At 43.7% G+C, this 14,533-nt stretch overlaps 2 protein-coding genes across 3 annotated transcripts in view; one reads left to right on the top strand and one right to left on the bottom strand.

The window, feature by feature from the left end:
* Positions 1-8,654, top strand: part of stx8 (syntaxin 8) — a 43,679-nt gene extending 35,025 nt beyond the window's left edge. The window contains exons 7-8 of the mRNA XM_010872983.4: positions 225-326; positions 7,361-8,654. Coding sequence (XP_010871285.1) covers positions 225-326; positions 7,361-7,425 — 167 coding nt within the window. The 3' untranslated portion in view covers positions 7,426-8,654. The remainder of the gene's footprint in view (positions 1-224; positions 327-7,360) is intronic.
* Positions 8,655-10,957: 2,303 nt separating this feature from the next.
* ntn1a (netrin 1a) overlaps positions 10,958-14,533 on the bottom strand; it is a 59,230-nt gene continuing 55,654 nt past the window's right edge. For both annotated transcript variants that reach the window (XM_010872988.3, XM_010872989.3), the window contains one exon: positions 10,958-13,297. In XM_010872988.3, the coding sequence (XP_010871290.1) occupies positions 12,969-13,297 (329 nt within the window). In that variant the 3' untranslated portion in view covers positions 10,958-12,968. The remainder of the gene's footprint in view (positions 13,298-14,533) is intronic.

Genomic DNA, 14,533 nt, shown 5'->3' with positions numbered 1-14,533 from the left:
TGCATACCTTTCTCTATATAGGCTCTGCTGCTCCTTTAGCTTTTTTATTAAGGGTGATTTTATTAGAGAGTGGTGAGAGCGCTGACTGCTGGAGGTCTCCTAAATCTAGAAAGAATAAAAATCCTTTCTGTTCTTATGGTCTTCTTCGGGTATGACTGAGCTGAAGCGAAAGCTTTGCGCCTACTACCTAACTTTGTCCCTCTTTTTTGCCCCTCCCCTTACAGAAATAATCGACGACCTCGCGCACCTGGTGGACAAGACGGACGACCGGGTCCGCGGCGAGACGCGAAGGGTTAAGCTGGTGGAGACCAAGTCGGCGTCCTGCGGTGAGCCCGCCTTCATCTCCTCCTTCTCCAGGGGTCGCTGCGGCCTACTGGCCATTTGATCGGCTCTCTGTTCGTAACTCAACTGTTAAGACGCCGGTCCCTCATCCAGATTTATGAGTGTCGCCCCCGACCACCTCTTTCCCTCCCAGCAGCGCTCAAGACTGTACAGTCTGCTGTGAATGGCCTAGTAAATGGAGCAGAGACCTCAAGGCCTTCGGTAATGGGAAAACCAGACCCGAACTTGAAATGCACTCGTCCTTTCCTTTTCATTTAAATGCCTTGTTGAGTCTCAGTCAATGGAGCCCTCCACATTAAGTCACTTATGATGGCTAAATGTGGTGTTAAAGAGCTCTTATCCTGAAAGGACCCTCTAAACCGGTCCCGCGGGAACACGAGCTCCGAAACACCCCATGAGAAGACTTTTGAAGGGGCGAGTCCTCTAGCCAGTTTATGACGAATGTTTTCATCTCACGACGGAGCTGATTGAAGGACCTGAGTTGGTTTGTCGGGAAAGGGGGTGCTTCCAGCCTCCTCCGTCATCAGGCGTGCTGCTGCATTCACCAGAGGCGCCCTCAATGCTGCTTAATTGAGCAGCAACAATGGCATTGACGGAGACGAGCGCGTTTGGCACTGAAAAGCATTAAGTCAATGGTGGGCGGATTGGTTCTTGTCTATGTCACCTACAGCTCTATGACCCTGCTATAGAAAATCATTGAATATAATGGATCCCCTATCCCCAATCTTTTGCTCTTTCCAAGGGGCTTCAACAAGGCCGTTTGTAGTACAGACTCTTGCAAGTCAAAAGCCTTTCTTGGTACCGGTCTCAAAGAGGACCCGAGAGCCCGCCTGTAGGATGGGAATTCAGCCCCACCCCTGTCCTGTTCGCAGTCTTTCATGGAGTTGGGTAGTTTGCCGAGCTAAAGAAGAGCTGTGAAGCTTTGCCAACGGGACCCTCCCTCGCCGTTACTCTGCCCCCACCCCGTCCCTTTGGTTTGTTCGACTCGGCTGTTTGGTCTTTAGCCTTTGCAAATGCCCGGCTTCCTTCTCTCAGTGGCCGACCCGCTTGGTTTTGCTGGGGAGGTGGGAGATAGTCTGGCCCCCGCGCAGCCAGACCGGGAATGTGCGACAAAGCATGTTGACGTAGTCGAGCGCTGTTTGCCTTGTAATGCGTCGCCTTGGCCGCGGTCGCATTGTTGCGCTAGGAGGCCTTAGTAACAGGCGAACAGTGGTTGCGTGGACACAACTGTCAGCTCCGGTGATACGATACAATGGAGGCCAGCTCATACAACAGCTGATGCCATTTCTGCCCCATTACCATGACACCCAGTGAAGGTTTGTTTGAAGATCCCAGACGAAGAGTCTCTAGAGCACCTTTGGGGTAGGCCAGGAGTCTCTCTCTCTCTCTCACACACACATACACCACCTCACTGTCTTTTCTCTCGGTAGGCTTTCTGTGTCATTTGTTTCTCCATCAGTTTCTCTTCTCTCTCACCTCTGCAGTGCCAGTGTTTAACAATATACATGTCTTCGGCGGTGGGGGTGTGTAATTGGGTGTCGATGGGGAATGGAAATCTTATCCACCACCCGACACCACCCCCCAACCTCCTTCAAATCTGCTTTTTCCATCCTCTCCTCCTCTCCCGGTTTGTTTGACACTTGTCTTTGTCTCGTGCAAAGAAAGAATTGAAAATAAGGCATGCCACAAATGTTTTGGATGGTTTTCCCTCTTGTTCTTGGGAGCGTGTTGATAATTCCTGAGTTCAGGCTTTATTTGTTTTTGGAACCCAGCTTGTCCAAAGCCTAGGTCTGGGTGTTATGTCTTCCTTGAGTTTTCCTATAGGTGAGAAAGAATGGCTTTGACAGGGAGATGTGCATATTTGACATATTTTCTGGTAACCGTCTCATTAGCGAAGAAACATACCAAAATATTCGCACTCCGGGTGGAACCCCAACTTAAAATAATGTGCGTTCAAATTGACAGTTGTGTAAATTGCCTGTTGATGTCTATCGAAGATTTATGCTAAAACCCAAGATACACAAAAAGTGTTAGGATTTGGACTCTAGCCTAATGACCAAAATGCAGTTTAGCATTAGCATTTAGATGAATTGCCCTGCAGTAAAAGACCAAATGGAACCTGAGGCTTTTGTTTGGGGGAGTATCAATTCTTAATCAACTTCTTGGACCTTCTGCAAGGAGCAAGTCAATAATACAGTAATGAGTGACTGGAGAATGCTGTGGAAAATCCTACATACCTTCGTGTGTAGTTGGCAAGCTGAACGCTGGACTAGCTCGGGCTGCGCCTGGCTAAGGGTCAGCTCTCCTCTGAGGGGAGGGAGGACCCACATAACATAACGTAAACTGTGATGGATTCATCTGCCAGCAACGGGGGCCTGGCTGCATCTCAGGGCAGGCTTGTGAAACATCTTGGATCTTGTTGAAACGTTACTTTGGAGGTAGGTGTCCACTAGCCATCAGGGTTGTGGTGAATTATGTTGACGAGGAAACGTGACTTAAATGATGGTCGGATAGCCTGATGGTTACGGTGAAAAATCATGTAGCGTATTTTCAGTTTGCGGCAGTTAATGTTGGTGGGGTTAAAGTAAGAGTAGACATCTGTGTGAAAATGAAATATTCTGTTAACTCAACCAAATCCGTTTTTCGTGCCACCCTAAACGTATTTGTGGCCAGGGCATAAAATAGAGGAAAAAAACAGACCTGGTCATAAATGCCATAAACTATGATATAATAGTCCTGGGAAGGAAGGCCTACAGAAGGACAAGATGGCCAATAAGTGGTGTACTCTCATTAATATTTTTAATGACCAATTTTTTCCCACACTTGTGCTTTTCGGTTACGCCCATACCGTTCCATCACCGAAAAGCTAGTTTCGCAAACATCCTTGAGCACATTTTTAGACAGTCATCAAGAGCACCTTGGAAGGAAACCAATTCCACTCCTATTGTAAGTCATTGCAGGTCATGTTTCGTAGAAATCTAGAAACACTGGGCAGTTACTTGAACCTTTTTTAAACAGTGTTTGAGCTATGCCATTACCAAAATGGGGAAATTAATAAGGCTGTCAAATAAAAAGTAAATAGAATTTAAGCCTTCTTTTTACGGAGTAACTTTTTCCTTTACTGCGGACTGGGGAGTGTGAAGGAGGGCCTGGCTGTGGGATGTGGGATTACAAAGGCAGATTACCCCTTAACACCAAAGGGCCCTAGGTGGGTGGTGTGAGTTTCTGAGGGCTTGAACATCTCTGGCATATTGGGGCCAAGCAGCCCCACTTTCTCCTGTCCACGGGCTTATCCTTTGGGCGTGTGAAAGCTTGAGTGCCGCTCTTGCTCTCCTAACACATGCACACACTCTTAAGAATAGGTGCATGTAAGTTCAAATTTAAAGATCGAATCACCACTGAGCCTGTTCTATTTTATGACATATTGACTAATCTGAAAAATCCAGTAATCGACCAGTTAGTGTCAATAAAGACCCACTAAACTGCCAGAAATCAGCTTTTTAAAATTCAGATTCAAACCCAAATAGTCCTCAAATCGGAAGTTCGTTAATTAATGTAATGTTCATATTTGTGTGTATATATATATCTTAACATATATATTGCAACTAAACTCATATGTTCTAACAAATTAATCATTGAACAAATAATTGTCAAATGATATTTACATAATTTTCAGATGTTTTGTGGTGGAAAACTGAATTGGTTGAGCATAACGTCAATCCCGTTAAGCGTAGATCGGTAGGCTAAAACATTTTGGTATGGTTGACCTTGTAACACTTAGATAAATATGCTAGAAGTCTGTTACCCATAAAAAGACAGGCTACAAAATGTTTTGGTACAGGTTAAGTCTGTTAATGTTTTGGGCAATATAGTCTCTTTATTTTACCTCTCTATTTTTATATAACATTTTACATGTACTCTTTATGAAAATAAAATTAAGAAAGTTCAACATGCAGAGAGTTGGTGGAACAACCCTGTTGGGAACCAATTGAAGTAAAGAATGAAATTACTGTTTTCCGATTCAGAATACAAAGTTTCACCCATGACCTAGTGGAGTAAGTAACATGCTCTGAAGCTGGTGGTTTGTCACGTTTACAAACGCTTACCTCACCTTTACTACCTGTTTTTGGCTGGCAAGAGTGGAATATTGGAAGGCTGTAAAAAGATAGATCTGAAACAGCAGGGACTTTACTGCTTATCTTTCAAACTCCATAAACATCTTACAGATTTTATCAGCCCCTATGAAAAGAACATTCCTTTCCCAACATTTTCCTGGAGTGTATAGGAATTCCAGATTGTTTGTCAATGTGTGCTGAAGTAATATACTATTCATAATACAATAGACTGGCTGGATTAAACAGTCTACCAGAGTGTGAGAACCGTGCTGTATTCTATCTACAAAAGTGATGACCTCGCAATCCACTTTCCCCTCAAAGGTCAACTGAGGCTTTTTTGTCCTAAAAATCAGCCATGAACCTCAGGCAAAGGGCAGTAACGGGGGAGTTGTGTGTGCGTGTGGGTGTGTTGAGGGCAGAGCCAAATATTCCACCTCCAACCAGCTTTTCTATTCCAGTTGTCATTTGTCTTACAAATATGTCAGAAACACCAAAAGGGTGTTCCCCAATCCTCCCTTGCCCTGGCCATCTCTAAAGCTCTTTGGGTGGTCACTCTGACCGCTGACCGTACTGCAGACCACTTGGGTTCAGCGGCAGAGCGTATATGAATCTATTTGCCCTTCAATTACTGTCAATTGTCACTGCTCGCTCTGATTACCCTTTACTCTGTCCGGAGTGACTTTGGTGGGGGGTTGGTCGGTTGGTTCGTTGGGTGGCTTGGCACACATGCTGACTTTATGTTAGGAAACATTAATGTGACTTCATTCCCCAGTGATGTGCATGAATGTCTCCCATCAATCCACCCTGAAAGGTTTATCTGCCACTGTCAATTCCAGCTCAATTTGACGATGACAGTCAGTCGTCTCGTGTTTCTAGCCTTCACGTTGACGCCCGGTTAATTGTAGGGACTTTATGTGTGTATATTTCTCTAAGGGTGAGGTGTTTAAAGAGTCATCACCACAGGGTGCTTGGAGGAATGTTCCCACTTTGTGTTTATATTGTTGCTGTTATGCTCACATGTGTAAGTTATCAAGTGGAGAGGTCCTGTCTGGAGCAGTGGTCACTCCGAGGGCTGGACGACTGCGTGCTTGACGCTTTTAACGGATAGCATTGGCCACCGTTTTATTGAAAGTTTAAATAAATACATTAAAATGAGTAGCTTGAGTACCTTGGAGTGGGAGCGGAGCTCTGTGCCAGCAGTAGATTATTGGGAGTATGTGGAAGTTGGCGTTGGGCTTTGTGCCAGCAATTCCAGGTAGAACCATTTGGGTTCCATGCAGAACCACAGTGGATTGTTACCTGGAAGCCTAATTATTCTACATTCAGAAGAGGATCCGCCGCGGGGACAGTCCAAAGAAGAGTTTTAGAACCCCTTTTTCTGGAGTGTGTCCTTGCAGTAGCTCTGCCACACTGTCCAATAAAGAAATCCTATAGGTGGGTGAGACTGGTGTTACCAACCAACGAGGCAACCAGACCTTTGGACTGTCCACATCCAACCTTCACGTCTCATAACACCCCATCATGGACCAGGTGTCCCTTTTAAAATCATAATGACTTATATTCAACCTGATTTAAGATCACCATACAATAAGTTCAGCGTGGTTTTCCCATGTCCCTCCCTACGGACCTGACTGCCGTTACACGGCTCAGGGAAATGCAGAACTGTGTCAGTGAGAGAGCCAAACTATGATCGAAACGTAAACCCAAAAGTGAAAAGGCCGGGAGGGAACATACCAGCCGCAATGCAAAATAACAATGGCAACTTGAGTCAGTGAGAGACTGTCGACAGCCGTCAAGCCATCAGATTCTCTGACGCGCAGTTGTTTGAAATCTTCACGCGATGGTGAAGCCATTCAAGGAGAGAACCTCCAGCGGGGGCAGCTCAACGCACCCTTCTAGAAGGTTTTCCATATCTACTGAAGTTTGTGGCATGTTTGGGGGGAGAAATATCCCTTACTTCCATGAAAGCCCATGGCAGTTGAGAGGCATTTTCTGTTTATGACGCATGTGACACAAGGGATTCAGCAGTGCTTTCATTCTCTTCAACGCCGTAGATGGATTTCAGGATATGAAACAGCTGTAGGTTAGACGACTGGCCTTGGACAACTGCAAAACCCATTGATTGGTGAATATGAATTTGGCTAGCCATCTACAATTCCAACCGATCAAATCAATACACATCTACAAAATAACTATCATTTCTACTTTTTTGAAAATGAATCCAGTTCAACGCTCAAATTACGGTCTTAGCCCGGATTTTTTAACTTTTGATTTGATCCTTGCATGGTTCAACAGCTGGATTGTTTTTCTGTCTCGTGGCACGAAGAGCTTCTCACAGAGTATGAAGGAGCTATAATCTTAAAGGTCACTTCTGCCTCTGCTGCATTGGGGGAAAGACATTGAGGTTCCACCCAGGGTACAATAATAAGGAACGTGTGAACACCGCCGTGTGATCTGCCCTGTTAAAACTGGCGTTGCTCCATATTGCATATAAACGTGTCGTTTAAATAGTCGTATTGAAACCGGTGAACAGGTAATGCAGTGGCGCTGGAGATCAGGGCGGAGATGTTCTCCCGTGGTTCTCCCGTGGGCCCAGGCAGACCTACTCAAGTCTAGTCTTGATTGCTCTGCTACCACCTTGTCTTCTGGTCTATGACCGTCCAGCCTCACCTGAACCAGACGAATGGAAACAATATCTGGAATTCGCTCTCAATAGAACTGTCAGGCGTTAGAACCTTCTCTCCAGACCCGTCTCGCCGTGCCTGTCTATCTGCTGGACCTGTCTCACTGGAATTGTCTCACTGGATTTTTCTGTCTACTGGAAGTAAAGCGGGGCAGGTTTCTTGTGAAGGGACTGACTGTGTTGATTTCTGCTCACCCTGCGGCGTCTCTCTGTGTTTCAGGAATGCAGGTGGTGATCGTGCTCCTCCTCATTGCCATCGTGGTGATCGCCGCGTGGCCCACCTAATCCCGAGGAGGCTGAGGGGAGCGTCTGAATGACCACCGAGCCTGCGTTGAGAGCCTATGGGGGATAGGAGGCGCAGAGGCGCTTGTGTGGGTGCCCGTCAGGCACGCTGATTTAAGGTCAGGTTTGTCTTCAGGATCACAGTGAATAACATCGGACGGACGAGGCAGACCTGATTCTGGATCAGCGGTTCGCCTTTGAGACGCTGTGCCCTCTTTCGTGCCCTCTCACACCACTCTTCTGTCCTGTTAACACACACATTCTTCCCGTCTTCCTTTCTTCTCCCTCCCTGTACATTTCCTTACCCTGGTATGAAAACATACACTGTACTCCACTGTTAACCTCTGCCATATTTTCTTAAGTGGGTGTTGGTTGGGTAGCTAGCAGCACTGACCTCGCAGTAGGACCTCCCATTGGGGGTCTATTCCTTTCATAATTATTTCAGCGGGCTGAGGCATAACGACCGGTCCAGCTCGCTAATTCCACAAGCTTTGCAACACTCACACACGTATCATTACGATATTTACCTGCCAGCAGTTCTAATGTTATCATTTGTCTTGGGATTTTATAATGTTTATAGAATAACGCCAGCCAGACTAAATAACACAAACTACTGGGAGGCTTTTAAACACAACTGGTTTTCCTTTCTCGTTGTAAATCTATTCAGCTCGACGTGACATTGTAATTTGTAATAAATGACATTTCCAGTTAACAGCACAGTCCGTGGACTCCTTGTTGTAAATAATTGTATTATTGGTATTAAACTCTCCAGACTCACATCCAACCCGCTGTCGTGTTATCTGATATTGGCAATGTAGCAGGAATAATGTATGCAACGCATGTGTCTGTGGGATAATGCATGTCTGCATGTGTCGGTGCCTGTTACAAGGAAAGCTGTCCCAGTATTGGTCTGAGCATGGTGGTCCAAGACTATTACGTCTACAGCCAGCACTGCCCAAAGTCATAGACGGAGCTGTTGATTGAAATGTGTGTGCAACGTCCAAGACTACAGCTTCAGAGATCCAAAGCAGACATTGAGCATTTCATTAAGCAGTGATTTAAGACCGAAGAGGGAAAGACAGAAGGCACACCGATGGCGTCTTAAGAAGAGTTTTATTTCAACTGAATTCTGGATTTAGTTCTACCAGCTTGGTGTTCAGTAGTTATCATTTGCTTCTTTTAAAATCACAACCATCTAAACAACCACAAACAAGTAAAAAAAAAAAAAAAAAGGCAACAATAAAATGAAATGAAATCCACAATGCCTCGTGTCATTAAATATATCCATATATAATAACCATAATATATTAGTACACATCGTAAAACAAAACATTGCAAAAAAGGTCTCGCAAAGGCCAACACAGCTAAACAACATTTACAATTCATAGTATGAACAAAGGCAATGTTTTGACATGTCTGTTGGAAGTCATTTTCGATCAAAGAGCAAGTCAGTCCATTGCCTGGAAATCTAAAATGTACATCGTGGAGACAAAAGAGGAACAAAAGGCTGGAAGTTTGATTATATATTTTGTGCCAAACAGAGATACATTTACATGTAATGTCGCAAGTATGGATATAACAATGAGAGGCTGTTTCATGTAAATATATGTATAAATATGTGTAATATGCCATCTAAAACTTTGCAAGAAGACACCAGCACAAAGCATATATGAATGATCTGTACACACTGACAAACTGCATGGAACACAGATGCTCGCAATTAAACCCTGAATGTACATCTTGAGTAGTTAGAAACAAAAGAAAAAAAAAATTTTTTTCATTTGAGTATAATCAGGTGATTGAATTACATGGTTTTTCCTCTGAGTCCTCCATTATTCCCTCGGCGGATCGCTCTGAACATAATTAATTTGACAACCTTGTAAGAGACATTGAAGGATGTCTGCAGCTGTCAAATAGCCCCCACCATGGCATAGGGCACACCTTAGATCTCTCCACAAAATCTAGAGTGACATGCTTCCATCCATAATGTAAAATATGCTGTATGCCCTGTGAACAAGACTGAGCTATGGGTAGTTAGGCAGGGAAGAAGTGGTATGAAGCAAACAAATTTAGAGATCTGATCATGCTTGTGTAAAAACGTTCTTTACTCTGGGACAGTTAATTTGCCGGCAAAGAGGTAAATTGACACTGGTCCATTTCGTTGCCCCGGTACAACAACAGAATAAATACTGTTCATAGTGGCGCTCTCTGTCCATTCGCTTGGCTTGCGAGAATCTACAATCAATACGTTGACGTTAAAACTTATTAAACTCTAGATCATTTTCACATACAAATACTACCTATACAGATTTTGAATTGCTGTCTGCCAACCCCTTTGTTTAGTACCTGGAGTAGGTGGCTTGTGTTAATTACAAATGCTTCACTTATTTATTTTTTCTTTTGTATTTTTTTACTTCATTACTTTTTTTGTATAAAAAAAAAAATGTGTTGGTCGTGTCAGACGTTGAATTCTTGGCACCTAAAATATGGTAATTGTATCAACACTCAAAAACCTTTCTGTGCAGATCGGTGAATAGCATACAGCATTACGAAATAATGTTCCTATAGAGAGGTTATATAAATATTTACATTGTTACACTTTCAATTCAATATGTGTACCAATATTTTCACACAATGCACTGCTTGGTTAAAAGTTCTGTAAAAACAATCAGATTTGCCACACACAGGGCCTAGTGTTGTAGCTAATCTATTTAAACCATAGGTACAATAAGGTATCAATTACAACCATGCAATGTTTCCTTTTGGTTTTGTCTAAAGCATGTGTACTGTGTAATTATGATAATGGTCATGTGAATTTCTATTTCATAATTATACACCTTCAATATCACATTTTTTAAAACCTCTGGATACCAAATCTGGGGAATATGAGGAAAAACCACACAACTACGAACGACTGGCTCACAATGACTCAAAAATGAAATATAATTGAACCAAATATTCACAAGGAAAACATGATAAACATAAAATTCAAGATCCTAAATTGAATTTTAGAAGGATTGGCCTATGCTGGAGAAGTCCGGAACATTCAGCTGTTCTTATGCAGTTTTTATGCAGTCCATGGTCATCTTGAGAATCCATAAAGTGATTATTAACAACACTAATTATGAAATTAGACAGCAGCACCTGTAAAGAAATGAAATGTCTAGTCTCTTCAGAGACGGATCTACATGCAATTTGAAACTATACAAGAGTGTTAACCCACCACAATCAACATTCATTATACATAATTCTGAATACTGAAATTGAAGTTCTAGAACTAATGTGTAGATTTAAAATAACATGCTTGATTAAGCTTCAATCAACAATGCTGCAGTCATATGTGCACTTTTTTTTGCTATTCTCCTGACTGAATCTTGGGACCAACATTCAATGAAATGTACAATATGTCACCTTTAATAGCTGAAAATGTGTTTTAGGTCACATAAGTTTCCAATTGACTAGGTGAAATGAAAACGGAAAAATAATTTACAGTGCATTTGGAACTTTCACTTTCTTCACATTTTTTTTTCTCAAACTTAATTCATAATTTCACATGTATTTATTGCCATCAATCCACACACAACTTCATAATGACAACATTAATATTTTTGAAAGTGTGCATATGTATTAAAATAGAAAACTCTTACATAAGTAAATTGAGCTCCGATGATTTCTGTGTCGTTTGATCCTTAAGTTGTCTCTAGGACTTGAGCACATGTGGCAAATTCAGTTGATTGAAATTTTTTTGAAAGGCACGTGTCTATATAAAGTCCCACATTTACAGTGCATGTCAGAGCAACAACCAAGCAATGAAATCTAAGTAACTCTCCACAGACCTCACAGAATTGGTTTGAGGCATAGATCTGGGGAAGGTTATAATAACATTGCTAAAGCTTTGGAGGTAGGAGTACATTGCGTTCCATCATTGTGAAATGGAAGAAGTTTGGTTTCACAAAGACAGTCCCTAGGGCTGGCCGTCCAGCCACGCTAAGTAAATGGGTAAGACGGACCTTGGTCGTGGAGGTGACCAAAAACCCAATGCCACTCAAACAGAGCTTCAAGATTTCTCTTCAGAGATGGGAGAACCTGCCAGAAGGACAACTATCTCAGCAGCAGTTTATCAATCAGGGCTTTATGGTGGAATGGCTGGACGGAAGCCACATGAGTAAAAGACATGTGGCATGCCACTTGAAGGACTCTGAGGGCATCAGGAAAAAGATGATCGGGTCTGATGAGACTTGAGTCAAACTATTAGGCCTGAATGCCAAGTGCTATGTCTCCCGAAAACAAGGTGCCACTCATCACCTGACTAATACCATCCCTGCCATCCCGCTTCTCATGGACAGGTCAGGATGAACAGAGCAGAATACAGAGATCCATGAAGAAATCCTAATCCAGAACACAGAGGACCTCAGCCTGGGGCAATGATTCATCTTACAGGACGACAACAAACCAAAGCGCACAGCCAAGACAATGCTGGAGAAGCCTCAGGACAAATCTGTGAATGTCCTTGAGTGGCCCAGCCAAAGCCAGGATGAGAACCCAATGGAACATCTGTGGGGAGACCTGAAGATCCCAGTTCACCAACATTCCCAATACAATCTGACAGAGCTTGAGAAGATTGACAAGTAACAATGGGAGAAACTGCACAAATCCATGTGTGCAAAGCTGGTTAAAGCATAACCAAGAACTCAAGAAGACTGATTGCTGTCAAAGGAGCTTCTACAAAGTACTGAATAAAGGGTCTGGATACTTACATACATGAGGTATTTCAGTTTTCTATTGTCTGTAAATTGGCACAAATTTCTAAAAATGAGTTTTCAATTTGTCATTATTGGGTATTGTGTGTAGATTTTTGTCAAAAATATATTTAATCAATTATAAATTAAGTCTATAACACAAAGGAATGTGGTGAAAGTGAAGGGTTCTGGATACTTTCAGAAGGCACTATATTTGATAATACATCACACATGCATTTCCAAGGTGCAAAAACAGTTATTGTATAGAGCTTTCTGCAAGTAAACATATTTGTTGCACTGTCATAAGTCACACTGTTTCAACAGAGACGGTTGAAGTGAGGATATTTGATGATGCAGGCTGGTTTGTCAGTGATATTGTTTAACTAATAAACTAAACCTAAAAACTGCACAGAGCTGTATCAGAGCTTGTGATAATGAGTGGCTTAATTTGGTTCGTCTTCCCAAACAAAGAATGCTCATAAAGTAAGGACAAGGAATTTTATGAAAATAAAAACTTGACTTTATATATACTGGTAATAGGTGCAAACTTGGCAAATCCACAGAGATAAAATCTCAGAGAACAAAACAATGACACCAAATCTGCAGGGTGAGTTCCTTCACAAAAGTCCACTAGAAAAAATAATCCTAATAATATTCTCTTCATGCTTCTACTCAAAAAAGCAGCGACAACGCACAGTCCCTTTCTGCCTTCCTCTCCCTCTGTCTCTCCTTTTTTCCACACCTACTCCTCCTTCGTGCTGTCCTGTGTTCCATTGCTTTGCTCCAGCTGTCATCGGTCATATCCTCTTATGCCTTCTTGCACTTGCCTTTCTTCTCGCGTTGCTGGAACTTTCTCAGCCGGCGGGCCCATGTGTCCCTCCACTGGATGACCAGGGAGCCCTTGTCGGCCACCACCCCGGACTGCCCTGGGGAATCCTCGTCGTTGCCCAGCAGCAGGTACTTCTTCCCGGGCTTGATCTTGGGACACTTGCACGCCACGTCCTTGGCCCTCACCCACAGGAACTGGTCGCCGCGGCGGATGCGGCTCTCGCCCTGCTTGTAGACGGAGATGATGTTGACGGTGAACTTCCACCACTCGCCGGCCTTGTCCGCTTTCAGAATGTGCACTTGAACAGCTGCGGAGGGGGAGGGGAGAAAGCGTTACTGAGGAGTCATTACCACTACGGTTACCTGTTCCCATCGTGTCTGGTTCACGTTTCCAGCTCAGGGAAGGTGACGGCGCTTTCAATTCCCTGTCCTCTTGGCACACACACGAGCTGCCCCGCTCCTTATCCGCTCCTCCATTCCTTCCTGCTACCCCGACCTTTGACCCGCTGTTCATCGGCAAACAGACAGGCCTCATGGTCCCCGCCACGGTTACTATGGCACCCTCGGGACAAAATACTTCAGTTCGACTGAGTCAGACGTTTCCCATGGACTCCCTTTTCCTTCCTCCGACAAACGTTGCCTAGACGTCTCTTTCAGCTATTCAGTATGAGGACGGAGAGACGAGGGGAGGGAGGAGTATGCCACACCGAGTCCGAGCTCGCCTGGACGGGTGTCAGACAGACAGTGGCCAATCGCCTGTGTCCACGGGGGGCGTGTGAGTTTATCGTCAGGGCGCTGGTCTCCGGGTGCAGACCAGCGCCCTGACTGGCTGTGCGATCCGTCCGCTGGGGACCGAAAACTGAACGTAATATATTTTGTCCAAGCCTCAAGGGCAGCGTTCCATTCTGTTCTCTTTTGTTCTCTCGTGTTTTTTTTTTTTTTTTTTTTTGGTTTGATTTTTAAGTGAGGTTACCATTTGGCACCGATTCTGGTGGAGTCATCACAATCCCTCCCTCCCTGGACCAGTGTTAGATGTCAAGGGACTTGATTTGTGATCTGATTAAAAGACGGGGATGGTTGTGAAGGGTGTTTGGGAGTAGGTCTGTGGTACAGTGATTTATTACTCTGGCGGTCAAGGAAAGAGACATCAAGAGAGAAATAAATATCCTATCATGGAGAAATTAATGTAGCACTACACTGACAATATTCTTTATTGCTCACCAACAGCTCTCCAGAGCCACATGAAGCCACTTCTTTGTATCGAACCACAGCCATTAATTCAGGGTTCATTAACTTAACCTCAGATCTACAGTACACTGGGGGTCGCTAGCTTAACCTCCAAATCGCGCGCACATGCATGCATGCATGTACGCACGCACGCACACGTTATTAGAAAGCATGAAAGTCACATCTGTCTAAATGAGAAATATTTTCCACTGCAGATTTTAAAATGTCATGTTCAATACCAGCTTTGTGAATAGGGCCCTGGTGTACTTTTCTGCTAGCATTAGCAGACCCAATATGTTTTACAGTTTTCTGTTAGC

The sequence above is a fragment of the Esox lucius genome, chromosome 9 (genome assembly GCF_011004845.1).
Source record: "Esox lucius isolate fEsoLuc1 chromosome 9, fEsoLuc1.pri, whole genome shotgun sequence".
NCBI lineage: Eukaryota > Metazoa > Chordata > Actinopteri > Esociformes > Esocidae > Esox > Esox lucius.
This window is presented reverse-complemented; position numbering and strand designations above follow the sequence as displayed.